The following is a 25,557-nucleotide window of genomic DNA, read 5'->3' on the forward strand; positions in this document are numbered from 1 at the left end:
CCTGCCTGGTCCTGTCCAACAGCCCTCCGCGTTCAGAGCCTCATAGCCGGGCACTCTTGCTCTCATGTCCAAGTGTCACTGTGTCTCACTGTGTCGTGTTGGGCCATCGGAGATCGAGTCTAAAAAACACCAGGAACCTGCAAAGGCGTCTGAACAGATCCCTGTGGTTCTTCTGCCCCGGGGGGCGTAACTCACCTTCCCAAACCTGCCCGGACGCGAGCGACCAGCTTCGAGCCGTACCAGGGAGGGCAGGAGCTCCAATGGATCAGCCCGAGAAGCAGGGGCCAGCTTCCCTGGCCTCGACATGGCCCAGACCCCAGCCATACCCTGATCTGAGCTGCTGGCCCCTCCCACCTCCCTGATGCCCCGTGCAGGCTGCTCGGATACAGGACCAATGCCAAGGGCCCAGGGGACTCTGCACACCCAGACCTGAGCCGAGGCTTCCCTTTGTTCTAAGCCTGACAAGCCTTACTTGGGTAGCTCCGTGGATCAGGCCCTTCCCCCGACCACAGAACCACCCAGAACCTGAGCTGCGTGGGCGTTAGTCCTGCAGAAAGCCTCCATGGGATCCCCCGGCAGAGCCACAGCCGCCCCCCTCTGCCCGCTGGACCGCGGCCCCGCCACCGAGAACCAGGACATCGGTGGGCCCTCGCCTCCTCCCGCCCTGGCTTGCCCACCCGAGGGACCCCACAGACAGACAGAGCCACCAGGGACTGCAGAAACCCTTTATGTGGACACAGGAGTGGGGCGGAGGGCCAGGGGGCGGGGAGCGGGTCTGGCAGGAGGGGTGGAGCGGGCCCGGGTCCCCGGGGCGTGGTTCCTTCCACGTCCTGCAGGACGGAGGGTCCTGGGGCTGCTGTCCCGGGGCTGCCGGAGTGGATGGTTGTGCCTCCTGCCCTGGGAAGGAGGGGTGTCGTGAGGCCGGGGCGGGCTCGCGGGGGCTGCAGAGCCTGTCTGAGCAGAGGAAGGAGAAGCTTCCCGTGGGCTTCCCCGAGACTCCCAGCCGGGGTGTGAGTCCGTGACAAGGTGACTGCCCTCCTGGGGGAGGGGCAGAGGAGGAGCCGGGATGCAGTTCTCGATTCCGGCTCTGACAGCAACTGGGGGGGGTCCCCAAAACTCCTGACACACAGCCAGGGAAGGACCCAGGAGATGTGCAGCATCCCACACACGGACACCGTATTTCTGGATCTTTGAAGCAACTCATCGTGTGAACAGAGTCACAATGACCGTTTTGGGATGAGGAGGGATTTCACACCCTGGGGCCTGTCCGGAGGCTCGTCGCCCGGCTGTGCATCACCCCGTGGCGCGACCGCCCAGAAGGGGTTTTCCAGCTGCCGGGGTGGGGGGCTGCTCTAGGAAGCGGATGCAGGCGATGTCCCCTGGGCTGGTGGCCGTGTCTGTCTGGCCCAGGTGGGACCCAGGGTTGGGGGCAGACCACGTGCCTCCTGAGATCCCGCGGGCTCCAAGGCCATTTTTGCACGTGTCCCCGGCCACTGTCCACTTACCCTAGTCTCCTCTTGAAGAGCAAGTTTCTGTGGGAAAAAAGGAGACGCACATGATCCAGGAGATCCCGGGGAACCCGTCAGCACCCCAGGGCCTCACCGGCCAGCGTGTCAGCCAGCCCCGGAGAGAGCAAAGCCACAGTCAGATGCCGTGTGTTCTCCGAAAGCATCAGCTGATGGTCCCACTGTTGGGGCGGGCAGGGGGGGCAACTGGGCGGGACCGGCCAGGCTTCCTTCCTACCGCTCTGTGTGGGTTCCAAGATGTCCTGGTTGAGTCCTTTGGCTTTTACGAACTTCTGAAAATTCTCCAGGGCCTCCTGGTTGGTCTCGGGGTCCCTTCCTGTCGGGAGAACCAGAAGACACGAGGCTGAGGGGCACACCCGGGAGGCATCTCCACCGCAGCCTGGGCGGGAGCCCGCGCACCCGCGTGGGGGTGGCACCGAGGGCCCTGGGCCAGGAGGGGAGCCGGGCCGCTGTGGGCATCGAGCGGGGACGGGGGAACACGCCTGGGCACGTCCCTGGAGGGGAGCAGCTGCCGTCCTGCCCCGTCCCAGAGGCGTTCCCTTCCCAGGCGGGACCCCATGCACTTGGAGGTCTGGGCTCCAGGGAGGAGGTAGAGCTGCCCCCCCCCCCCCAGGCCAATCCTGACACGGGAGTCCCTGTGCCCACAGCAGCTCTCTGCTCCCGCTGGGCTCCCACGGCAGGGACCCGGGCTGTGCACCCAGGTCCCGAGGCCCAGGAGTGGGAGTGAGGGCAGCCGGAGGGAGGCTGGAAGGCACGGAGGGGAGGGGGAGCGTCCGCAGGGATGTGGGACCCTTACCCACGAGCTTGGCCATTTGGACCTGCTTCCCGTTGAAGTCGCCGCTACAGTAAAGGACGTAGTGGTCCTTCGCCGGCGACGGCAGGATGTACACGACCCGCTTGCTGTTGTCTGTGGGAGGACAGCAGCACACGTCCGGGAAGAGCCACAGGATTCTCCAGGAAGAACCCGCTGCTCACCCAGGCTCGGCTGGGCAGACCGCCCAGCCCCCACGCGCTCTCTTGGGCTCCCCACCCTGCCCCGAGTCCCCACACCCCGCACCCCTCACGTGGGTCCCAGAGAAGTCTTGGGCTCTGGGGTCTGAAGAGCTTGGGGCACGGGGCGCTCAGCCCCCTGACCTCCAAACATGGCTGTGCTCTTGGCCCCTGACATGGGCACAGCCGTCCCGGGAAGTCCCTGGACAGGCCCATCCCTCCTGGAGACAAATGTGTCCCTAGAACTGGGGCCCGTCCGTGTCTGTAGGGTAGTTTGGCTCATGAGAGGAGACAGTAGGTTTAAGGGGTCAGATAGGAGCAGACTTCTCAGGCTGGAAGCCCCCTCTGCCCGTGGGGGGTGGGGTGGGCACGGCCTGGCCGACCTCCAGGACTCACAGGTCATGTATCTGCCGGGCTCGGAAGTTTTCTGCAGGACCACTTCCATGTCCTGGCACTGACCGTTTATCCTAGAACACAGGGTCCACGTGGGGATGCCGCCCACCCTAAGTCCCTGCTGGACCCACATGCCACGTGGGGCAACTCCCCAGGGCTCCCCCAGGGGAGGAGACGGGGCCATTGCACCCCCAATCAGCCACTCTGGCCCTTCGGGGCTTTCCCCTTAATCCGTGGCCTCGCCAGTGAGGCAGCCCCCATGGCAGGGTCCCCCAACGCTGCCCAGTGCTGAGTGTGAGGCGGGATCACGAGGATCACGAGGGCACCAACCTGCCCTGCTCGTCCCACTCAGACGCTGGCTCTCCGGTATGTGGGGGGGGGGGTGCTGGGGGCGGCCACAGGCCCCCGGGGCTGCACTTACAGCAGGGTGATCTTGGCTTCCAGGTCACCCCCATCCAGGACTGTGAGGATCATGGGAGTCACTGACTCGAGTGTAATCTCGGGCAGGTCCTGGTCTGCGGTCATGGCCTTCAGGTACCATTTCCCTGACAACTGGAGAAGGTTCCCTTTCCTCAGGGCTCAGGCCGCCCCCATCCGGGGTCCCCCTCCTGCTCTGCAGCCCCAGGCTCTCCCCAGCCCCCCCCCAGGGCTGGAGGCACGAGGATTCTCAGCCCACCACCCTGCCCAGAAAATGCCCCGTGCCCTCGCCAGACCCACCTGCGGCCAGCCTTCTCCAGGGCCCCCTGTCCCCTGGGGACCATCTGGCACAGACCCCTTTGGCTCTGACCATTCCCTCAGGGACAGGGGTTAGTGCCTGACCCTCCAACGTCTCCCCTTTCCCTGAGCCCCCTCTAGCACCCCCTGCCCCATCGGAGCCTCACATCTACGGGGTACTCTTCTGAGGCTGGGGGGTCCTGGGCCCGCAGGACAGCAATGAGGCTGAGCCCAACGGTCAGCAGCAGGTTCGCCATCTCTCGGCCTGGGCTCGTGGCTGCCAGCAGGTTGCTCGCCGGGGCTCAGACAGGCTGTGCCCACTCTTCACACAGCGGCCTTTATACCCCTCGGCCCAGGGCCCCCAGGAGACCTGGCACAGACGGCCGGCCACTCCCCTCCTGGCCACCAACGGCGGCCAGTTCTGCAGTGGAGCGGATAAAATGTCATTATTGTCGGACCGAACAAATCTTGTTAACCGCCACGGACCATCAGAGAAGGGCCACTGGCCAGAGGACAGAGTTGCAGATCTTATCTGGGGGGGAAGTGAGTCTGAGTGCCGGGGGCGGGGGTGCTCTGTGAGGGAGGTCGTCAGGGGTCGCAGGAAGTGCCAGGGCGCGCCGCCTCCGACCCCACCGGTGGGGCCGACGTGCTGGCTGCCCGAGAGAGGGTGCAGGTCGGACCAGGGGGCCGTGGGGTTGGTCTCACTGACCCTCCTGCATCCTGGGCAGGCTCCCTAACCTTAAATTCAGCATCAAGAAGGGACCTACTGCATGAATTTAAGGAGTTCATCTACACTCCGGCTGAGCGGGCAGCTTGACCTAGCCTGTCCGCTGCGTGTACACAGCAGAATCGATCCGCAGTAGAAGGGGAGAACCGCGATGGGCGGAGATAGGTGTGTAGGAGCGCACACATGACAGCATGTGCACACACACACGTGCACATATGCACACATGACACCACAAGTACACACGCACACACGACACCATGCGCGCACAGGGCATCACAAGCAGACGTGCACACATGACATCACAGCACACACACACACAGGACATCACGCACATGGCATCACACGCACACGCGCACACAGGACACTGTGCGCACGCACACATGGTATCAGGATGGGAGAGAACCCGCCTACAGAGAGAGGGAGACCAGCCGCCTGCGATCGGACGACGTCATCTCGATTCCCCACACATCACCGCAGAGCAGGGCAAACCAAACACAATTATTTAAAAAGATTTTATTTATTTTATTTCAGAGAGAGAGAGAGAGAGAGCACGGACAGAAGAAGCAGCAGAGGGAGAGGGGGAAGCAGGCTCCCCGCTGAGCAGGGAGCCCGATGAGGGGCTCGATCCCAAGACCCTGCGACCACGACCTCAACCGAAGGCAGAGGCTCACCCGCTGACCCCCCCCATGGGCCCGGACCGAACACAATGTAAGGTCAGAAGCATTGCGTAGGGACAAAAAGGGACCAATAGAAAAACAGCGCAGGGAGCAGTCTAGCAAGAAGGCAGAGCAGTGAAGAAATCGAAAGCCGGCCGTGTCGAAATGCAAGCAGTGAAACCAGCGGGAAGAACCTGGGGCTCGTGGCGAACCCACGGTCCCAGTGGGGGACGATAAGGCAGCGCCAGGCGCAGAGGTCCCAGGTTTAAACGCGCACAGCAACGCAGAAGACGCCAGACCAGAAGGACAGCATCCGTCATCTGTGCGTCCGAAGACCCTGCCCCGGCCATTGAAGACTTCCTTTCCGTTAAAATGCGCCCAGAGGAGTCAGGAAAGTGGCCCACGTCCAGGTAACGTGGGAAATACCAGGCGCCCCCCTTTCTGGAGCCGGCGAGCAGGGCGGTGTGCGAAGGCGACCCGCAGCCAGCCCAGCCCTCCCCCGGCTCATGCTTCGACGAGGAAATCACGGGGAAAATCTAGGACTTGCAGCGGCGCTGCAACAGCCGGGCGTCCTGAGAGCTTGTGTGCGGGATGTGCGCGGCCCCGCGGGTTTCTCCGCTGGGCTCCTAGTCCCAGCGAGATGGGTGAGGAGGTGGGGTTTAGGGTCCTGAGGAAGGGGCCCCCACAGACAGGGTTCCTGACCTTGTCCTGACCTTGCCGAGAGACCCAGAGCCCCGCCTCACCCCTTCCAGCAGGTGAGGGCGCGGCGAGAAGACCTCGGCCAGGGAGGAGACCCCGAATCCACGGGCGTCGCGATCCTGGGCTCCCCGCCTCCGAACTCTGAGAGGGCATCGCCGGACGGCTGAGCCCCAGCCTGTGCCCTCGGTGGGCAACCACGGAAGCCACCCCGGGCGCCGCCTGCCTTTCTCAAACAGGCTCGGAACGACAGAAACATGTGAGCTGCGTATTTAAATCCAGCAGTAATGCCAGCAGCCTAGAGAAACGAGAAGCCAAGACGTTATAAAGAACAGAACGAGAATATTTTTTAAATGGTTAAAGCTGGCTGTTTGGGAACAGTGCATGACCACAAACTTTCCACCAGACGGGTGAGCAAAATGAGAAAAGCAATTAAACAGCATCGGGATGAGGCGGCGACAGGCGCTCAGATTGGGGCTCAGGAGACGCTCGAGCGGTGAGCAGAGGGAGCCCCTGTGCGGGCGGGACTCAGCACCCCCGGAGGGGCCGCAGCTTCCAGGAGAGTGGGGTGTTGTCGCTGGGCTGCCCAGACGGACCCTGAAGATCGAGGAGACAGCCCAGGACCAGAACTGAGCGGGGTGGGAAGCGCAGCGAGAAGGTCCGTGCGGGGGCGGGGCTGGACGGAGTCCACCCGCGGGGACAAGGTTCGGAGGCCGACGTCCCTGCCTCACACCACGCGCTCACACGCGCGCACGCGCTCCAGGCAGACGGCGAGGCTTCATTATGGAAAGCAAGGCTTTGGCGACCCGAAAAGAAAAGTTGAGCTAGTACCGTGATGAGCTGGAGGTAGGTCCTGGGGTCACGAGAAATGCCATAAAAGTACAAATGGGGGTTAAAGGCAACCAGAGCAGAGGAACAGGCTTACAGCATGGGCACATGCGATGCTCCTGTATGATGCCCGGCCCACGGGGACCAGGGACTAGGCCCTTCCCTCGGACGGCCCGTCTCCATGCACTGGGCAAAGGGTGTGAGGGGCGCTGGGCGTCGGGGCGCCGGGGGCTGCGAGGGCATGAGGGGCGCTCCGGTGAGACGCAGGGTGTGGAGCAAAGTAAATCTGGCCGCAGCGCCCCGTCAGGGTACGCATCGCCAGCATGTGGTGCGTGGGAATTATCATCCAGGCCGCTGGCGTGCACCGCCGCCCCACGGTGGGGCCACGGACAGTGGCCAGCAGTGTCTGGGGCTCAGTGGGACGGCGGGACGGTCACTTGAGTGTGTAGGGCTGTGGCTGGCTTCCCAGGATGGCACGGCTTTTGGGAGGATTCCTACTGCCCTCCGTGTTGGTGCCCTGGCGTCCCCCTCGGACCGTCGGCTGTGGGTCACCGCGCCGAGGCGAGCAGATGGGTCTCGGATGAGGGGCAAGCTCAGCTCCAGGCGGCCTGGCCCGTGTGTGCGGCGGCTTTGTCTGTGCCCTGCGCCGAGACGCCAGGAAATAGTGTTCCCTTCCCGCGGACGGCCCATCTCCACACGAGCCCTCGCTGTCGGAAACCGCCGGGCGCTTCCCACACCCACGCTCTTTGGACGGTGAGCGCCGCAGGTGGACTCGGTCAGGCCTCGCGGACGTGCCGCGCCGGCCAGCGGTCCCCAGAGAGCACGTCGGTGCTGGACGGGACCAGGCACCGCGCACCCCGGCCGGCGGGCGTGAGACGGGGTCCGGTGCCCCTCGCTGGGGCCGAGGCTGACGTCTCTTTCTTTTATGGGAAACAGGAGGAAGTCGGTGTCTGAGGAAGCGGCCGTCGGGGCCAGTGGCTACCAGACCGCGGACGCCGCCGTTTCACGGGGTGTGCAGGCAGGAGCTAATCAGACTGTATGGTTTTTCTCAGATTTCTCAGATCTCAGAGACTTGTCAAACTTAGCGTTTTTAATGCTTTTCCGCGCTCCACACAAGTACCTGTTTTCATATGTGGTTGAGGTTCAGACTTTGCCTTCTTTCTGCTCTCCGTCCGGTCTGGGTGCGTTTGGCTCCGCTGAACCCCTTAGTCACCTGACTGGCCCCCGGGGCCCTGCGAATCGACCCCACAAGCCCCGCCTTCTGGGCTGTCCATCTTTCTCCCGGTGTCCCTCTGGCCTCTGCCATCCCGTGAAGCCCAGGACGGCCACTCTCTCTTGGGGAGGAAGGGGCTGGCCGCAGCGTCCACACGGGGCTGCGCGCCGCAGCTGACGGTCGTGCCCCGAAGGAGCCTCGTCCCCAGGTCGGCTCCGCTCCGCTCCGCCTCCTCCATTATCTGGCTCTCGTGCTTCTTCAGGACCCGGGCCAGAAGGGGCTTGGCCTGGCGGCAGCCCGCTGGAGCTGAGCCGCACTTGACCTCAGAGCCCCAGGGAGCAGCCAGGCAGCCCGAGGGCCCTGTGTTTGCCAGGGGGCCGCCTGCAGGAAAGGTCGGCTGTGTTTGCGATCTAGCTCTTCCTCTTCCTTGAGCTCCTGCTGGGTGCCTGGCTTTTCTGAACACAGGACCCCTTTGTTCCACTGGTTTGCTCTGTGTCACCATGAATGTCACACGAACAGGTGTGTGCCTGGGGCCACCTCAGATCCGTGTCCTCCTCTCTTGGCAACTAGGTCGATGCCAGCGGACACGGCCTCGCCAACCTCTCTCTCCCCCTCCCCCCAGCACAAGGAGCTCCCCACAGCTCCTCACCCCCTCGCCCGAGAAGGGGATCACAGGCGCTGTCCTGGAGCCATGGCGGGCTCCCCGAGGCGGTCAGCCCTTGGGTCCTGCCAGATGGGCCTTGGGCAGCACCGGCTCCATCCGCGGCCAGTGCAGGGGGCTCATGATGGACACGCTAACCTCTTAGCCAGGCTTCCTCCTAGGGGCCTGGACCCCTCCCTCCGCAGCTGGGAAGGGCTCGGAGCTGGGGGCCTGAGGGTCAGCCCAATAAGTGCCCCAAACACTCTCTGAACCGGGCACTTTCCCTCGCGACCCGGAGTCGGGCCCGGGGAGCAGCCGGGAAGGAGGTGCCACGAGCTGGAGCCCCTGAGGGAGACCACCCCTGTGTGCCCCCAGGGCTCTCGGGCCCAGCTGGGCAGAACCAGGCCCTGGCCTCTACCCCGAGGGCCTCCCGCGCTGCCGCCCCGCCCCGCACCCCAGCTACTGGGGGGTCGCTGGAGACGACCCAGGAGGGCCCCGAGGCCAGGCGCCGAGTGCGGGAGGCCGTATTCTCTGTCCTGGGACCCGAGCACCTGCTCTTCTGCCCACACGCCCGCTGAGCGCCGGGAGGCTCCTCTCAGTTGCTGGACACCGCAGCTCTGCTCAGGAAGTCCTGTTCGGTGAAAGCTCAGAGAGGTTGGTCAATACAGCCGTTTGGCAAGTCTCACGGGAGGCATGGGGGCCATAAAGAAACCAGGAGATGACCACAAGGTCCGGAACCACACACGGTCCTGCCGGGCTTTTTGGAGATTGGAATTTACTGAAGACCTGGGGGAGGCAGAGTTCACACATGAGCAGCGCAGGGAGCTGCAGTCGCCACCAGCGCCCACTGACGAGGCAGCGATGGTCCCGTCGCCGTCCCCCGGCACCCGTGCCGCCCGCAGTCCCTCCCTAGGGCGCCTGGCAGCCAACAGCGTCCAGAATTTCTTTACCACCCACGCGGGCGATGTTCCAAGAGCATGTCCCTGTTCTACCACTAACACGACTTCCATGTGTCCCACCAAAAATCATAGCCTCCCTCACCGGCAAACACGAAAGCTTCGCTCACACCAAGAGCACCAGGCAGCTTTCAGGGAGGCACATGGGGGCCACTGGCCTTGACCTTGGAGGAGCCGTGACTCTTGTCCCCTTTCATGGAAGGGATGGTGGGGCCAGAGCGGGGGTGGGGACCTCAGAGGCTGGTGCAGACTGGGGCTCCCACGGGACCGCTCCAGGGACGGGGGCTTTGAATACCCACACCCTGGATTCTCTTCTTCCATTCTCTCTTGTGCTGGCTTTTGAGCCCTTGGATGTAACCACATGCCGGGTGGCCGCACCATAAACCGAAAATGGAAACACTGCCCTCGGAGTGGGGCTGACCAAGGGAGATTTTAACTCCCACTTGTGAATTTTTAGCACTTTCTGCTTTTTGTGTCTTTGACTCTTGAACGACGCAGGGGTAAGGGGCCCTGACCTCACCCCTGCCCAATAGCCATATTTACCTCTGGAGGCCCTCGGAACCAAACTCCTAATAGTGCGCAGTTTTCCGGGAGGCGTACTGATCAAACGTCGACTGACTCGCAGGTGGTGTGTCCTGTGCGTCACAGACCGTGCTTATCATACGGGAGCCGCAGGAAAGAGAATGTTGATAGGAAAATCCCGGGGCAGAGGAATGCATTTACAGCCCCGGCCGCGTTTACTGAGAAGGATTTGGGTGTAAGAGAACCCATGTACTTCAAATCCGTGTTGATCGTGGGCCAACTGCAGAATCAGAATTTTAAAAAAAGGTCATTTGCACCCAATAGAAGCAAATATATTTGTATTGTAATTTTATTCTTTTAAGAAGATAGGTAAATTGCCTATGACTCACACCCTCCTCCCAAAACTGGTTTGCCGTTAGGTACAACATTAATTTGGGGATAATCATCCTGTCACCACAATTTCTCCCCTATTCATATGCTCTGCCTCTTGTCCGCAACCCCGTGGCCCTGGGGGCCAGCTGGGTATTTCTTCATGGGTATCGAACACATCTTTTCTGGTTTTCTGAGGTTTCAGAGAGACCAGTGAGAAGCGCTAACAGTGTCATCAGGCTGTGGGGACCCAGGAGCAATGTGAGTGTGGGACATTAGAGGCTCCATGAAGCCCTTGGGGCCCTTTGGCGAGGTCGCTCAACAGCTGTTCCCACGGGCACCGACCGCTCTCCCCGCCCCATGGTGGGTCTGGCTGATCTCAGGGACCCCATCCTCTGGAAACAGTCGGCGAGACGTGGGCAGAGACAGGCAGAAGATGTCTGAGAGCCACAGCAGGAGCCCTGCCAGGATGAGACAACCCTGTGGACCCTGCAGTAGACATGGAAAGCTCCCAGGCTCTCAGTGGCCTCAGCTTAGACTCCGGCCATGCGAGCCGAAGCACGGCCAGGTTGATCCAGCCGTGGGTGGCGGATGGCGAAGGTGGTGGTGGGGAGGTGTGGGTGACGGTGGCGCCAGCGTCAAGACCAGGCAGGTGCTGGACTGTGAGAGGTCGGCTCTGGCGAGATGGGGGCTCTGCACGGCTTGGCATCCCTGGATTCCAGCGGCAAGGAAGGAGGCTTGCGGACAAAGCAGCAGGATGTATTCTAAAACTAGAACAGCTGACCTTTCAGACTCCAGAGACGGCCTGTGCCTGTCTCCAAAGTCCTCGCTCTCAAACAATTACACGGTCCACCGTGCACGCGGAAGGCCAACATCAATATCCGTGTCCACATCGCTTCAGCGGGCTCGGCCACGCCGCGGGGAAGTGAACACCAGGCAATTACGTGGTCCACCCCGCGTGCGGAAAGCCAACATCAACATCCACATGCATGTGGGCTTCAGCGGGCCTGGCCACGCCATGGGGAAGTGGGCCGGTGCCGGACCTGCAGCCCCCAGCTCTGACCGCAGGGGGACGGGCCTGGTGACTTGGGGACTTCCCAGGGTCAGTGCAGTGGCTCGCACCTTCCTGCAGGCTGAAGAGAGCAGGGACTTCTCTCTTTGTCTTGATTTTGTTCTGTTTTGGGGGAAGGGGGAGCTGTGGCTGGTGACAGTGGAGAGGCTGCCAGGACTCTGTGGGTTTGGTAACTAAGCTGGGGCTCTCAGGGACTCGTCTCCCCTGGAACTCTGTCCCGGGCCCGGTGGCGCAACATTCTGATCCGACTTCCGAGTTGGTCTGGGAACTGTTTCCCGGTTCTTTCTCCTTCCTCTGCCTCCGTCAAGGGACAGAACGGCGTGGAGGTCACACTGCCTTGCGGCAGCTCTGTCGACACATACCTCTCACGGCTGATGTTCATCCAGATTTAATGGTTCCATTGGATGGTTTTTCCTACATTTCAGGGTTGTGCAGCCTTCTGCAAAATCTAGTTTTAGAACATTTCTACCTCTCCAGAAAGGTCCCTCCTGCCCTCACACCTCAATCTCCAGGACCCGACCCCCACCGCCCAGCCCTGGAAAACCAGCACTCGGCACTACACATTTTTCTCTCCTGGACGTTTCATAAAAGGGGAATCTCCCAGCAGGTGCCTTGGGTGCCCCATCTCTCTCATTCAGCATCACGTCTTCAAGACTCACCCCCATCGTGGGGTGCTGGTGCTCTGTTCCTCTTTATGGCTGAATACTGTTCTGTTCCATCACGTGGAGAGACCGCATTTTGTCTCTGCGTCCCCCAGCTGATGGGCATCTGGGGTGCTCCCTTGTGATGACACTGCTGGCAGCGTTGCAGTAAAGGACTCTGCATAGACGTCTATCCGCGGTTCTCCTGAGTTCGTGTGGAGCGAGGAGCGGGCTCTGGGCTCATCCAGCGACTCTTCAATTATTGGGAAAACTTCCGGGGTGTTTCTGTGGTGCCTGTACTGTTTCACATTCCTGCTCACAACATACGGTGGTCCCGCTTCCCCCCGCCCCATCCTCGATAAGACCTGTTAGTGCCCAGTCTCTGACTGATGCCATTCTGTAGGTGTGAGGAGGTTCTTACCGCGATTTTGATTTGTTTCCCTGATGACTAATGACGTCAAGTCGTTTTTCATGTGCTTTCGGCCATTCGTGTATCTTCCTGGATGAAATGCGTATCAAATCTTTTACCCATTTTTTCAGGTGAGATGTTCATTTTTATGGCTTCTCCTTCTTCATTATTATTATTATTATTATTATTACTCAAGGGTTTTTTATTTTTTAATAGTTTAAACTTTTAAGAAAGCTTCTTAGGTATTATGGATACAATGGTGTTTTTTGAAACACAAAATTTTTAAATTTTGATCGTCCAATTTGTCATATTTTAAATGGGTCATGCTTTTGGCGTATATCTATGAAATCTGGCCAACCTAAGATCATGAAGATTTTCTCCTGTGGTTTTTCTTTTTTCTCGAGCTTTTATAGCTTTAGCTGTTGCCTTCAGCTTTAGGTTCTGTCTTGGGTTACTTTTCATATGCTGTGAGGTGCAGACCTAAATTAATCTTTTTGCCGGTGGTTACGCAATTATCCCAGGAGAATTAGTAGGAAATGTTCCTCTATCACTGGTGAATTGTCTTGGCACCTTGTCCAAATCAATGAGCCATAAATACCTGGACTTCTTACTGGGTGCTCCAACTTATTTCATGGACCTATATGTCTGTCCTTAAGGCAGTGTGCCATCACCCCTGATTGCTGTGGTTTCAAAGGAGGTTCTAAGATGAGAAGTAGAGGATCTCCAACATTGTTCTTTTTCAAGCATGTTTTGCCTACTCAGGTCCCTTGCAATCCCATGTATATTTCAAGATCAGTTTGTATGTTAAAGAAAAGAAAACACACAACAACCCCCAAATCCCACTTGGATTTTCTCAGTGATCGAATCGACTCTATCTCTTGGTTTTGGGAGATTGGTCATCCTGACAATCCTGAGTCTTCTGATCCATGAGCCCAGAACACCTCCCCATCTTCTTATAACATCTGAGCTCTTGGCACTGTTTTATAGGTCAGTGCACAAATCTTGGGCTTCTTTTGTTGAAGTTATTTCTAAGCATGTTATTCTTTTGGGGGTTGTTGCAATTGGAATTGTCGTCTTGCTTTCATTTGCAGGTTGTTGATTGCTGGTCAGTGCAAACACAATGGAAGCCTGCGTGTTGATCTTGTATCCTGAGACCGTGCAAACTCCTTCATTGATGTGTACAGGTTCTTGTTGATTCCCGGGAATCTTCTACCCAGAATCATGCTGTTTATGAGGAGACTGTTTCACTCCTTCCTTTCCAACTGGGAGCTTTGATCTCTTTCTTTTCTCATTTTTGGTTTTGGCTTTGCAGCTTGTTTTTTTGTCGTTTTCTTTTGTTTTTGTTTCTTATCATAGTGTACTGGCTAGAACCTGCATGAATTTGGAAGGCCCTGTTGTTGAATGCATAGACATCTATAATTATTTTATCTTTCTGAAGACTCATGATTCATTTGTGATGAAATATCTCTCTTTGTCTCTAGTAAAATTTCTGTTCTCTTGAAGTCTATTTTTCTGATTTTAATAAAACTTCTTCAGCTCTCATGCTCACTCTTTGCATGGTGTCTCTTTTTCCATCATGTTATTTTAACCTCCTTGTGACTTGAATCTGCAGCATTTCTCTTGTAGATCATGGAGCTGGATGGTATTTTCCATCCAGTCTGATAGTGTTTGCTTTTTGATTGAAGCATTTAACCTGTTTACATTTAGTGGAATGAATTAAAAAAAAAATTTTTTTTTTTTGCTGCTAAAATAGCTGGCAGTTTGCTTTTATTTGAATTTATTTAATTAACTGATAGCGTATTACTAGTTTCCGAGGTAGAGTTCCGTGATTCATCAGTTGCATGTAACACCCAGTGGCTGGGTTTGTGCCTGCCCCTCCGCTATCCGTTCACTATGTGTCTCCTGTCTTTTTAGTCTTCCGTTCCTCTCTACTGTCTTCTTTTGTGTTACAAAGAGAGTTGGCTCCATAACTTCTGCTTCCTCTCTTCCTCTCTCTCGGGCTGGGAGGGTTGCTGTGCTGGACGGTATTCTGCAGCCTGGATGCTCTGCTCCTTTTTCTTCATTTTGTTCTGCTTTTCAGATCAGAGGATTTCTCTTGCTCCCCCTTCAGTTTGCTCTGAATGTGCAGATTCCTTTCTCAGCCATCTCAGGCGTCCTCTTGCGCTCTCCCAGTAAATCTTCCAAAGACGCTACAGTGCACTTCAACGTCAAACTTCCCATTAGATTCTTTTGGATAATTCCTGTGCCTTTATTTTCTTAATTCGTGAGTCCTTATCAACATACTTTCCTTTAGTTCTTTAAACATGGTTTACATTAATTCTGTTTTTACTTTGGGTTCTGGCTTCCTGGTGATCGGAGAGAGCTTATGTAGATGTTGGATTCAAACACCTTCAGGCAGGAAGGCATCTGTTACTCGCCAGTGGATCTGGGTGTAGATATGGGAGCATGTTCAAAGTGGTCACCATTTACCAAGCTGCCCTGGATGGACCTCTTTCCCAACCTTCTCATGTCTCCTCTGCATGTATGTGAGGCCTCACACGGAGCCAGGAGTATGCAGAGAGCTAGGGCCCTCTCTGGTCTTCCTTGAGGATGCTGCTCTGGGGCTCAGTCCTCCCTCAGGCAGCTAGAATATGGACCTCCCAGGACAGCTGTCACTGAGATGCCTCCTGTTTCCAGGGATTCTTCACGATGTGGCCGGGTTCTCTGCAGGTGTGCACAGATCAGGTTGGCGATCTCTGCCAGTAGAGCCACGGGTTGTTCAGGCATGTCCCCCGACCCAGTAGAGACATTAGACTGAGGGTTCAGGGGACAGGAGCTTCCCCAGGCAAAAACACCGGATGGTCTCACTGACCCTCAAGACCTCCAGAACTACCTCACTTACTGGTGTCACTGGTCTCTTCCCGGGACCTGGATGAGGAAGGGATGCAGGTAATTGGCCACAGGGCAAGGGGAGTCCTGGCGAGGGCGGCCGTGGCGGGGGAGGCCCCTGAAGGTTCCCAGAAGAGGCAGGAGACAGGGAAGACAACCGGACAGAGCTTCCCAAGGAGGGCGACGCAAGGCTCAGAGAACCTCCGAGGCCCGTGGGGAAACTCAGAGGCCCTGGGGATGTTGGCCGCGAAGCCGTCCCTGGGGCCGAACAGTTGTGTCCCAAACCCCCAGTCCACACTGCCTGAGGCACTCTTTGTTGCATCGAGGAACCAGGGCCGGGGGCCAGGAGGACTCCCAGGGCGTCAGGTCGAGCCGATCCTGACTTTGCCTCCCTTTTCAGGACTCGCTGTGTCCCGAGGCAGGGCGAAGCCTCGTTCTGTCACTCTGGGTGCGGCCGGCCCCGTGGTCCGGAGCGGATTCCTAGTGCCCATCCCGCTGCTCAGCCTGAGCACTGTCCCCTGTCAGCTCCCACAGTGACCGTGAGTGCCACGGGGACAGGGAGCCCGTGGTTGGGGGCTGCTCCCGGATGAAGCCGCCGCCGTGCTCAGTTCCCAGCTGGGGGCCCAGATCCTCTGCTGGACGAGGGAGGGGGGAGGGAGTCGGGCTGGGGGAGGGGGAGGGGAGGAGGGAGGGAAAGAAGAGGAAGGTCTGGAGGCCGGGACGGACGACGGACGGACGGACGGACGGAATCTGGGAGGGAGGCCGGGAACGCACAGAAGTGCGGCGCATCCATCAGGAGTCCTGCTTGGAGGGAGGTCCGAGGGCGTCCCAGCCCGGACCCTGGACGGTGGCTCGGGGCACGTGCATCTGTGCCTCCCCGTCCTGCCCTTCCTTCTCCTGGGCCCTCTGTCATCCTGGATCCTGTCCGCCGCCGCCTCCCACCATTCTGAGTGTTCCCAGGAGCAGGGGGGCAGGAGGGCGTCTCAGGAGGGGCTTCCCGCATCCCGTGCCCCGGATGACGCTGGGACAGGAGCTCCAGGACGCGCTCTCCTGAGGACGGGACCGAGGATGGCGTCCATGTCCTTGGGCATGAGCGCGGTTCCATTCCCAGCTGGCCCCACTGTCTCTCCGTGCTCTCTCCCTTCGGGCGTGAGCCGCCGCGCCGGAGTTTCCGGGCTGAGTCCCAGGTCGAGCACTGCTAGGTGCTGGGTGCCCCTGCGGCCTGGGAAGGGCGCTGCCCACCGTTGTCCCAGACAGGGGTGCCCGTCCCCTTCTCTCCGGGGACCTGCCCTGGACCTCCGTGTCCTCCCGTTCTCCCCAGGGCTGCTGGTCCCCGGGCCAGACACCTGCCGGTCTGGGGGGTAGGAGGACCTGCGCTGCCTCCAGAGGGTTTCCTGGGCCAGAAGCCTCCCCCGGGAGCTCCCGCATCCCTGACGCATGCTCCCCCTGTGCCTATCTGCCGCCACCCCCCACCCCCGACTTGCATGCTTTCGGTCTGTGTTGTTGTGGGACCCAGTGACGTGGAGCCTGGTTGGGACCGGAGGCTGGGGAAAGCTTTCTCTGGCCTTGGGTGGTGAGCGATGTGTTGGCCGCATGTGGTGTGTCTTCCAGCTCTCTGCCTTGCCCTGGTGTGTGGGCCCCGGAGGGAAGCAGCCGTGTGGTGTTTGGGGTCAGGCCGGGGTGTCCCCGCGGGAACAGGGGTCTCGGCCCCGACATTGGGCCCCTATCCACTCAAGGGGCCTCCACGATCCCATCTCCTCGGGAATCCATCCGGGGTTTCGGTGTGGCAGAAGTGAAGTTCTATGTCCAAGACACCCAGGACAAAACCCAGTCCCCTTTGGACAGAGGTGGGCAGACACCAGGGCAGCTGCTGGGTGGTTCCCCTCCCAGAAACCTCCAGAACAGGTGAAGGAAGCGAGAGAGAAAGCAGCTGAGGCGTGGCGAGGGGCCGGGCTCGGAGAGCCACGGGCAGGGAGGGCTTGGGCTCAGGGTCCCCTTTGGGGAAGGAGATGTTCCCCAGCGACGTTCTGGGCTGTGGGGGGAGGGCGCCGGGGATGGGCTGAGCGCTCAGCACGAGATCCACGGAAAACGATGCATTTTATTTAAAAGAGATAATAGAGAGCGTAGAGGACATGGAAAGCAACAATGACCGTGACACTGTACGAGAGGGAAAGAGCACGGGGGAGGGGATGAAACACGGTGGCGGTGGCGGGGCATCGGGGTCCGGGGCATGGGACTGAGGGGAGCCGTCCAGGGAGCTCTCCCTGCAGAGCGGGGGGCTGTGGAGGGGGCTCTGGGAGCCCCGCAGGAGCAGGTGTAGGGGCAGGGGTTGGGCCAGGGGCTGGGCCAGGGGCAGGAGCGGGAGCCAGGGGAGGGCCAGGGGCAGCAGGAGCGGCCGGTGCGGGACGCAGGGCTGGCGCTGGGTCAGGGACACGGGAAGAGGAGCGCAGGCAGGGCCGGGAAAGGGCAGGAGCAGGGGCGGGAGCTGCGTGTGGGGCGGGAACAGGGGCCCAGGCAGAGGCAGGGGAAGAGCCAGTGGCCCTGCCAGGGGCCCAGGGAGGGGCAGTGGTCCTGCGGAGGCAGGGGAAGGGGCAGGGGCTGCGTGTGGAGCAGGAAGAGGGACCCAGGCAGGGGGAGGAGAAGGGGCAGGAGCAGGGGCAGGAACAGGGGCCCAGGGAGGGACAGGCGGAGACACACTCGCACACGCATGCACACACACACAAACACAGGGGGATGGGGGACCCGGGGCTGCGCCCATCGATGAGAGCGTGTGGGGCTGTTTGACTGGCTCTGGCCTCCCCGTGTCACCTTTCTCTGCTTTCGGCCGAATGGCCAGAGGCATCGGGCAGCCCTGAAACGACCTCCCGAGCGAGGGGAAGTGTTTGCCGAGCGCGCAGTCCTCTGCTTCCGGCGTCCCGCGTTGGGGATGCAACGTGCGAACATGTTGTTGGTTGGACAATGTCCAAGGCAATGAGCTGTGCAGGGGGGCGTCCCTGGAATGTGGGGGCCTGGTGATGGGGGTTCCAATTCTGTTGGGCTCCGTGGTCAGGGAAGTGAGGTCACCACTCCTGGGGACCCCTTCCCCGACTTCCTCCTCCCAGCAGAGCCCCTGAGGGCCCCTCCCCCAGCTGCCCAGTGCTCACCCTCCACCCCATGCCCCGTCCATACAGTGGCACCCCCACAGCCCACCCACGTCCCCCGTGAGTCCTGATGCAACCATTGTCCTCGCTTTGAGGACAGAGTTGGGTTTGATCCAGGTTCCTGCTTCTGCCCAGCCCTGTGACCCCGGACAGACCTGTGACTCTCAGGGTCTCCCCAGGCTCTCCATCTGCCTCACGGGATCTTCTGGCTTCTACTTCTCAGGACGCCATCCGGGGAAGGACTCTACAGACGCTCCGTCCCTGCTGTCACAGGAGGCTGGTGCACACGCTTGGCAATGCGAGGGGGAGTGGGAGCTGGGTGGGGCGCACAACACAGCTCAGAGGGGCCCGGGTCTGCTCTGGGGTCCAGGCGAAGCCACGCCCCTGCTGCCCGTGTCCCAGCCCCAGTAGGAAGGCTGCCATTTACTTTCTGACCTTGTCCCCTGGTGTGTCTCTGTGTCTTTCCCAGGAGCAGAATGGGGAGTTCTTGGGGCGATGTGGCAAACCGCAGACGCCTGCCTTGTCCCTGTCTTGTCCCTGTTTCCCTCTCCTGTCCTGGTGTTTGGTTTCCCTCCAAGCCCTCCTCACCCTGAGCAGACCGCAGAGTCTGGAGCCCCTTCCAAATGGGGCCTCTGAGGCTGCAACGTCGAGGGGCTGACGTTGGTTCCCAGACCAGTGGCTAAGTGCTTTGCTACTTTCCAGAAGTCCACGTCCTCAGCCCCCCAAGCCCCCAGCCTGCCCTCTGGTCAGAAGCACCTTGAGGGAGTACCAAGTGGGTCCGTGATGGAGACCCAAGGCCAACAGTTTCTTCTACAAGCCTGTGGGTCTCTAGGGACATCCCACCTCGTCAGCCAACTTGACAGATGAGTGAGCCGAATCCCTCTGTGCGCCAGCCCCATCCGGACTGGGGGTGTCTGTTGCTACTTCCAGGTGCCCAGGATGGACACCAGACCCCAGACCCTGTCCTCTCCCAGTGCCCTGGCAAACCCCCTGGGCCCCTTGGGGAGGCCCTGATCATCAGCCTGGCCTGACTGTGCTCCTCTAGGCTACGGATCTGGGTTCTTGCCAGGGGTCCTGATGCCCCTGCCCCATGGCCCAGCTGTCTCCGACCTCTTTCTTCTTCCCCCTCGTCACCCTCCCCCCTGCAGGGTGTCCTCTACTTTTGACCCCCAGCTGGGCAGTCAGAGTAGTGTGTGTGTGTGTGTGTGTGTGCACGCGCGTGCGCGTGCCCATAAGCGCATATATGCACGCGTGCACAGGTGAACATGTCTGGGGATGCCCAAGGTCATGTCCCCACATGGGACAAGGTGGGGAGCTACCCCAAGGATCTGAGGGGCTCTCACCCCCAAAGTGACCCTCATGGGAGGGTTGGAGCTGGCCTAGGACTGGAGAGCTCCCCCGCTCCTTGGACTCTGTACCCCTCATTTGTCCTGGGCCAGTGCCTGCCTCTCTAGACCCCAGGTTCCCAACTGTCCCTGAGGGTTGGGCATGGGAATGCTTGAACTTGGCCGCTCCTCCAGGGGAGGTGGAGGACAGGTGCACCAGGCACACAGGCCTCCCTCCCAAGAGGGCCAGGTGTGCACAAGGGACCTGCACAGCACCTGCGCCATGACCCACCCCACACTGGTGCACCCGACCTGTCCGCGTTCCCTCACCACCGGGGAGACAGGGGCTCTCCTTCGTCCTAGGGTCCCTCATCCTTGGGACGTCAAGAGCGCAGAGGTCCATATGTAGAGAAGGCCAGCTGTGCGTCCCGCGGAGTGTCCTGTCCCCACCGCTGCTTTTTAGTCCAGGGTTCCCGGTGGACCCCCACCTGGAACCGAGGCCCACGGGGCAGGGAGACTTGTCCGCCCTGTTCCCTGACTTAGGCAGGCTGTCTAGACGGGGCTTCCTGTCCATGTGCGGAGAAAACAAAGCCCCACAGCATCTACAGGTCTCTGAGTGGGTCCGCGGCCCCTCTGCCAGCCCCCAGGGACCCCCGCTCTGGCTACAGTCTGGATGGGACCCCCAGATGGAATGTGAAACCCCTCACAGCGGGGAAAGCGGCTTTCGCCAAGACACAGGATACCGAGGATTGGGGCAGAGAGCGTGTTCGTGGAGGAGACGAGCCCTCTCCACAGGCTGGCCACGGGATCGGGAACCTGACCCAACAGGCCCGACGGCAACCTCATGGGCGGGGTCGGGCCTCGGGGCACACGGGGTCCCCACGGGACACCTGAGGCTCAGAGAGGGGAAGTGCCCCGCCCGAGACACACAGCCTGCAGGTGAGGGGGAGCCGCTGTGCCAGGTCACCTTTTGGGTGCAGCAGGTGTGGGACCGGCCGCGGGGGTCGCTCCCGTGGGAGGTGCAGGTGCACCCGGAGAGGGGACACAGGAGAGGGCGCCGCCCTGGCTCCACCGGCTTCCTCGGGGTGTGAGCGCAGCCGTCTGCATCTCGGGCTCCCGTCCGCAGTCAGGGCACACTCGTTTTCACAACGGGGCTAAGCTTTGGACAAAGGCGGGATGGTCCCACAACAGAAATTGCACGAATATTCCCGTCCCCATCCTGAGGGGCCACAGAGTATGAAGGACGGCCGTGTCGTCCTACACGTGTGCGAAGGATGATCGTGCACCTGCCGAGGCCGGGGCTGCAGCGGGGGCAGGGGGTGGGGGAGCAGCCCAGACTCCTAGGGTTGAGATTATGGCCACTTACAGGGCAAAGCCCTTGTGAAAGCCCAGGTGGTGAGGCTCCTGGATGGCTTAGGGGCAGGAGCCCCTCCAGGCCTCCCCACGCCCGGTCCTGGAGACCCCCCGGACCCACACTCCCCATGCCTCCTGACCCTCACTGGGGGCACTCAACTGCGCTGTGGTCACGAATCCGTGATCTTGGCTCTCCCAGGCCCTTGCTCTGGTGGCTGCCACCAGCACCCAGACAGCCGCTGGTTGCGACGGTGCCCTGCCGGGGCCCAGGGACGTCCAGTCTAGGGGCGGGTCAGACACTGCAGCAGCCTGGGGATGGGGAGGGTGGAGGCCGCTTTCTCCGCTTCCGGGAGGCCAGTCCCCTGCCTCGCCCAGGCCTTGCACACACACACCGACTCCTTTGGGCTCTCCTGGGGTTCATTTCCAGGGTAGCAAGATTGGAGGTCCCCTGCCACCAGGGTCACCCTTCTAGGTCAGTTTAGAAGTGGCCCAGGGGCCTCCCTGATCTTCCTAGAGTGGCCGCACTGTCTGTCCCAGAAGCCTGCTCCACGCCTTTGGGTCCCCAATGCCAAAGGTGTCTTGCTCACTCGTGTCTCCCTTTCCCGTTAGCTCTTCACTCAGCAGAGGCCCCCCTGCCTGCCTGGCTGCGCCCCCAGTACTCCCAGGAGCTGCACACAGTGGTGACCAGTAACAATCGGTGTCTCCCCTGCTGGTGTCCACCAGCCTTCAGCGTGCAGCTTCTGGGGACCCTCAGAGGACAGTGGAGGGTTGCGGCCAGGCCAGCCATTAGTATATTCCCCTGGTGGTACGGGGTAGGGACCATCGCACTGACCCCAGCCTCTAAACCAGGACAGGATGGGGGCCGATTCCATGTCCCATGTGTGTTTTGCCTCCTTCTGTGTCGCTCACTGTCCTACCCAGATCTGAGCTGCTCAGGGGCCAGTCTGGGACACCCCTCCTTCCATAGCCTGCTTCTGAAGCCTGGCATGGCTCTCTGTCCCCTTGGGCTCACGGGGGTCCCGCACAGGCCCCAGAACTGCCATTCACAGGATGGTTTCACGTCACGTTTGGGTTTCAAGGGGTATTGGCTCTTTAGAACCAGCCTCTCGGGAGCTCGGAGGGACGGGGCCGAGCGCCTCACTCCAGGAGCAGCAGGTGGTGCAGCGAACGCCCCAGAAATCCCTGGGCATCGCCAAGTGCTGAGCGGCCTGTACACACAAAGCTCGAGTTCTGTGGGCTTTGTGGGACCTGTGGGGGTGTCACAAATGCCACATCCACGAGCAAAAGCACGTAAGCCACGCCGTGGAAGCCACAAGCTACAGAGACACGTTTGTCCAAACATCAGCTTTATTTCTGTGACTCTGTGGCCCGCCGGGCCTGGCCTGTCCCAGCCCAGAGGGGATTCTCTGGGGGTCTTGCCCTGAGGCCTCACGTGACAAAGTGACAAAGCAGCCCGGCTCCGGCATTCACTGGCGGGGAACGGAAAGCGAAGAGGACCGAATTCAAGGTGTGAGCGAGGCTTTTCAGACTCCAGGACAAGCATGTTTCCTGACGGGTCCTCTTGGGACCAGCTGCCTGCTCTCTGTGTCTCCGCCGGGCCCCGCAGGTCTGCAGCGGGGCCCTGGGGTGGGGGTGGGGGGCAGCTGCCGGGAATGTTTCCCAACAGCAGGGACCCAAGCGATGCCCTGAGCCATAGGGAACCTGCTAGAGACCAGAGCCAGGGAAGGGGCTCCCAGTGTAGCGGCAGGCTGGGCTGCCGCTCTCCCTCGGGTGAGGCGTGCGGGTGTGGAGGGACCCAGGTCCAGCTCGGCCTAGGCTCCCAGGGAAGGAGGAGCAGCCGGCCCCTGGCCCCCGGCCCCCTGCTCCACTGGGCCCTGCAGACGATACAGGGCCTCCATCTGCCTCCGCTTCTCCTTGGCCCGGTGGATCGTGGTCTGGAAGAGCCTGCAGAAGAGCTGGACGGCCGGCGGCGAGTCGTCGTTGCCCGGGACGGGGTAGGTGATGAGGCAGGGGTTACAGTTGGTGTCCACGATGCCCACCGTGGGGATGTGCATCTTGGCCGCGTCTCTCACAGCGACGTGCGGCTCAAAGACGTTGTTGAGCGTGTGCAGGAAGATGATGAGGTCCGGCAGGCGGACCCCGGGGCCCAAGAGCAGCGGGGCATTGGTCAGCAGGCCGCCCTTGAAGTAGCGCGTGTGCGCGTACTCACCGCAGTCCCGGGCCGTGGTCTCGATCAGGTGCGAGAACTGCCGGTTGCGGCCCACGAACAAGATGATGCCCTTGCGATAGGCCACGTGGGCCGTGAAGTTCAAGGCCAGCTGCAGGTGCACGGCCGTCTGTTCCAGGTCGATGATGTCCTGGCCCAGGCGGCTCCCAAAGACGTAGGGCTCCATAAACCTGCCGGAGACCCCACCCATGCAAGAGTGGGCAACGCGTGCACGGCCAACCCTGGCCAGTGGCCCCAGAGGCCCTCTGTGGCCAACCCTGGGGCCGCGAGGCCCGTGCCCTCCGGGGTTCGCTAACCCTGGAACTGGCACAATCTGCAAGCCCGCCATGAGGCAGTGGGGGTGGGATGGGGGTTGGGTCCAGCTCCCCTGCCCCGGGGAGCTGGGTCCCATCACCGTCCCCCTAGATGTCTCCGAGCACCTCCCTCCCTGGCCTCCCCGACCCTCCAAAACATCCTCAACGTGGCCATCCCAGTGAGACTCCTCTCTGCAACCCTGGAGCCCCCCATCCCCTGCCGCCCCGCTCCCAGGAGCTGCCAGCAATGGGTCTGCCCTGCTAGGGCCGGGAGCCTCAGAGGTATGAAGCCTAACACCGGGACCAGAGTGGAGTCTGAGGATGAACGCTTCTCCCTGGGACTCAGTGGCCCCATCAATGGGATGACACTCAGCCCGCTCCATGCCACCGGAACAGGGGCTGTGGACCCCAAGGATCCCGAGGCAGGAGGGCCTCCTGCGGTGCCGCTCACTGTCCTGCCCAGATCCGTGGCTCCGCCATACCCCGCCCGGGGAGTCCGCTACCTGTGCCGACAGCCTGCTTTGTGGCCCAGGTGCACGCGGGCGTCGAAGAGACTTCTCACGGAAAACAACTCCTTGAGGTTGAAGAAGTCAGAGTGCTTGAGGGGCTCACTGAGGATCCTGTCGCTCACATCTGGGGTGGGGGGAGAGGATGCCATGGCCTGTGGCCCCCCGCAGCTCCCAACGGCGGAGGGGAGCAACATGGGGGTGGAGAGGGGCAGCGAAGCCCGGCAGATGGGTCCTCTCCGGGAGACCGGCCTGGGGCCCGGGTCTGACCCCCGCTTTGCTCCTGGGGATTCCCGGTCCAGTCTTCACCCAGAAAGGAGGGGCCCGGCTGGTTTCCGAGGTCCTTCCGGCTCCCCCCAGCCACCAGAGGACGGTCCCCCCATCAGGGGTCACCTCCCAAGGAGCCAAGCCACGAGGTAATGTCTCCCTCCTCCCACCCACCCCAGGGGTGCCACCCATCAGGGTGCGGGGGGTGGGGCAGGGCAGCGCCGCTACGGTGCGGGTGACCCCGCGCGGACCATGCGGGGCTGCGGGGCCAAGAGAGGGAAGCCGGCCGCCCCTTCCTTCCGGCCCGCACCCCAGCCCAGGGCGTCAGGACGAAAGCCGGGGCCCCGGGCCTCCCGCTGGCCGACGGAATCAACCCCGAGCTCGGGGAGGGGCCGGCCTTACCGGTGCTGCCCTCGGGCGCGCTGACGGCGGAGGTCGCGGCGCTCGCCAGGGTCCTGCCGCCCGGCCGGGGTCGCCCCGGGGTCGCGCTCGGCAGCAGGCGCGGCCGCAGCGGCCGGGACCAGACACCTGCGGAGAGAGCGGGCTGGAGGCGCGCGCCCGGCCGGGGTCCCCGCGGGTCCCGCCGCCCCCCCGCCGCGGGGACGCCCGTCCGGCCTCCCGCCCGCGCCCGCGGGGCCCGCGCGCACTCACCCGCGCCGAGCAGCCGGGGCACGGCGGGCGCCATAGCGCGGACGGCAGGACGGGCCGGGACGCCGCCCGCCGCCGCCGCTCCCGGGCTGCTCGGCGCGGCGCCGCCTGCCGTCCCGGAGGAGCCGCTGCAGCTGGGCCGCGCGCCCGCCCCCGCGCCCTCCGCACCGCGCGACGGGCCGGCACCGCCCGCCGCTGCCCCAGGGGCCGTCCCGTGGGACGGGCGCGCCCGGAGCCGCACGAAGACTCCGGCCGGCCGGGGACACGACGTCCGGGCCTGCGGCGCCCAGGCCCGCAGTGAGCGGCCGCGCGGAGCTGGCGCTGGGCCGTCCGCGGGGGAAGCGCGAGGCCTGGGGTCCCCCTGGGGGGACGGGACGGCGAGGAACGCGGGCGTCGCCCCCACCGCCCGCCGCCTCCGGGCGCGGCGCCTTTAAGGCCGGGCCGCCGGCGTCACGTGACCCCGCCGTCGCCTGGCAACGGGACGCCGCGCCGCCTCCCGCGGTTTCCCGCCGCAGCCCGAGCGCAGGCGCATGGCCCAGGCGAGCCCGCGAGCGTGCGCGGCGGCGGCCGAGCCCCCC

The 25,557-nt window shown here is 61.8% G+C and overlaps 2 protein-coding genes across 3 annotated transcripts; both read right to left on the reverse strand.

Annotated features, from left to right (window-relative positions):
* Window positions 1-714: 714 nt before the first annotated feature.
* LOC132024955 (major allergen Can f 1-like) lies at window positions 715-3,932 on the reverse strand. 2 transcript variants are annotated; one of them, XM_059412147.1, is made up of 7 exons: window positions 3,791-3,932; window positions 3,331-3,461; window positions 2,913-2,983; window positions 2,323-2,433; window positions 1,744-1,842; window positions 1,506-1,532; window positions 715-892 (listed from the first exon to the last, which is right to left on the reverse strand). In XM_059412147.1, the coding sequence occupies exons 1-6, from the start codon at window positions 3,878-3,880 to the stop codon at window positions 1,507-1,509; spliced, it is 528 nt and encodes a 175-aa protein (XP_059268130.1). In that variant the 5' UTR covers window positions 3,881-3,932; the 3' UTR covers window positions 715-892; window position 1,506. The 2 variants fall into 2 exon arrangements, with proteins under 2 accessions (XP_059268130.1, XP_059268129.1); XM_059412146.1 differs by having other exon boundaries at window positions 715-897.
* Window positions 3,933-22,367: 18,435 nt separating this feature from the next.
* MRPS2 (mitochondrial ribosomal protein S2) lies at window positions 22,368-25,054 on the reverse strand. The gene is made up of 4 exons (XM_059410352.1): window positions 24,983-25,054; window positions 24,734-24,859; window positions 24,062-24,191; window positions 22,368-23,435 (listed from the first exon to the last, which is right to left on the reverse strand). The coding sequence occupies exons 1-4, from the start codon at window positions 25,014-25,016 to the stop codon at window positions 22,850-22,852; spliced, it is 876 nt and encodes a 291-aa protein (XP_059266335.1). The 5' UTR covers window positions 25,017-25,054; the 3' UTR covers window positions 22,368-22,849.
* Between the last annotated feature and the right edge of the window lie 503 nt (window positions 25,055-25,557).

This window comes from Mustela nigripes, chromosome 9 (genome assembly GCF_022355385.1).
Source record: "Mustela nigripes isolate SB6536 chromosome 9, MUSNIG.SB6536, whole genome shotgun sequence".
Taxonomy (NCBI): domain Eukaryota; kingdom Metazoa; phylum Chordata; class Mammalia; order Carnivora; family Mustelidae; genus Mustela; species Mustela nigripes.

What these genes read in the sequence shown, in the direction of transcription:
- LOC132024955 (XM_059412147.1), bottom strand. Translation starts at nt 3,880, where the DNA reads ATGGCGAACCTGCTGCTGACCGTTGGGCTCAGCCTCATTGCTGTCCTG. An exon ending in CAGAAGAGTACCCCGTAGAT is followed by an intron (nt 3,462 to 3,790) that starts GTGAGGCTCCGA and finishes AACCTTCTCCAG; the next exon opens with TTGTCAGGGAAATGGTACCT. An exon ending in CCAAATGGCCAAGCTCGTGG is followed by an intron (nt 1,843 to 2,322) that starts GTAAGGGTCCCA and finishes TTCTCCCGACAG; the next exon opens with GAAGGGACCCCGAGACCAAC.
- MRPS2 (XM_059410352.1), bottom strand. Translation starts at nt 25,016, where the DNA reads ATGGCGCCCGCCGTGCCCCGGCTGCTCGGCGCGG. An exon ending in GCCCCGGCTGCTCGGCGCGG is followed by an intron (nt 24,860 to 24,982) that starts GTGAGTGCGCGC and finishes CTCTCTCCGCAG; the next exon opens with GTGTCTGGTCCCGGCCGCTG. An exon ending in CGCGCCCGAGGGCAGCACCG is followed by an intron (nt 24,192 to 24,733) that starts GTAAGGCCGGCC and finishes CCCCCACCCCAG; the next exon opens with ATGTGAGCGACAGGATCCTC.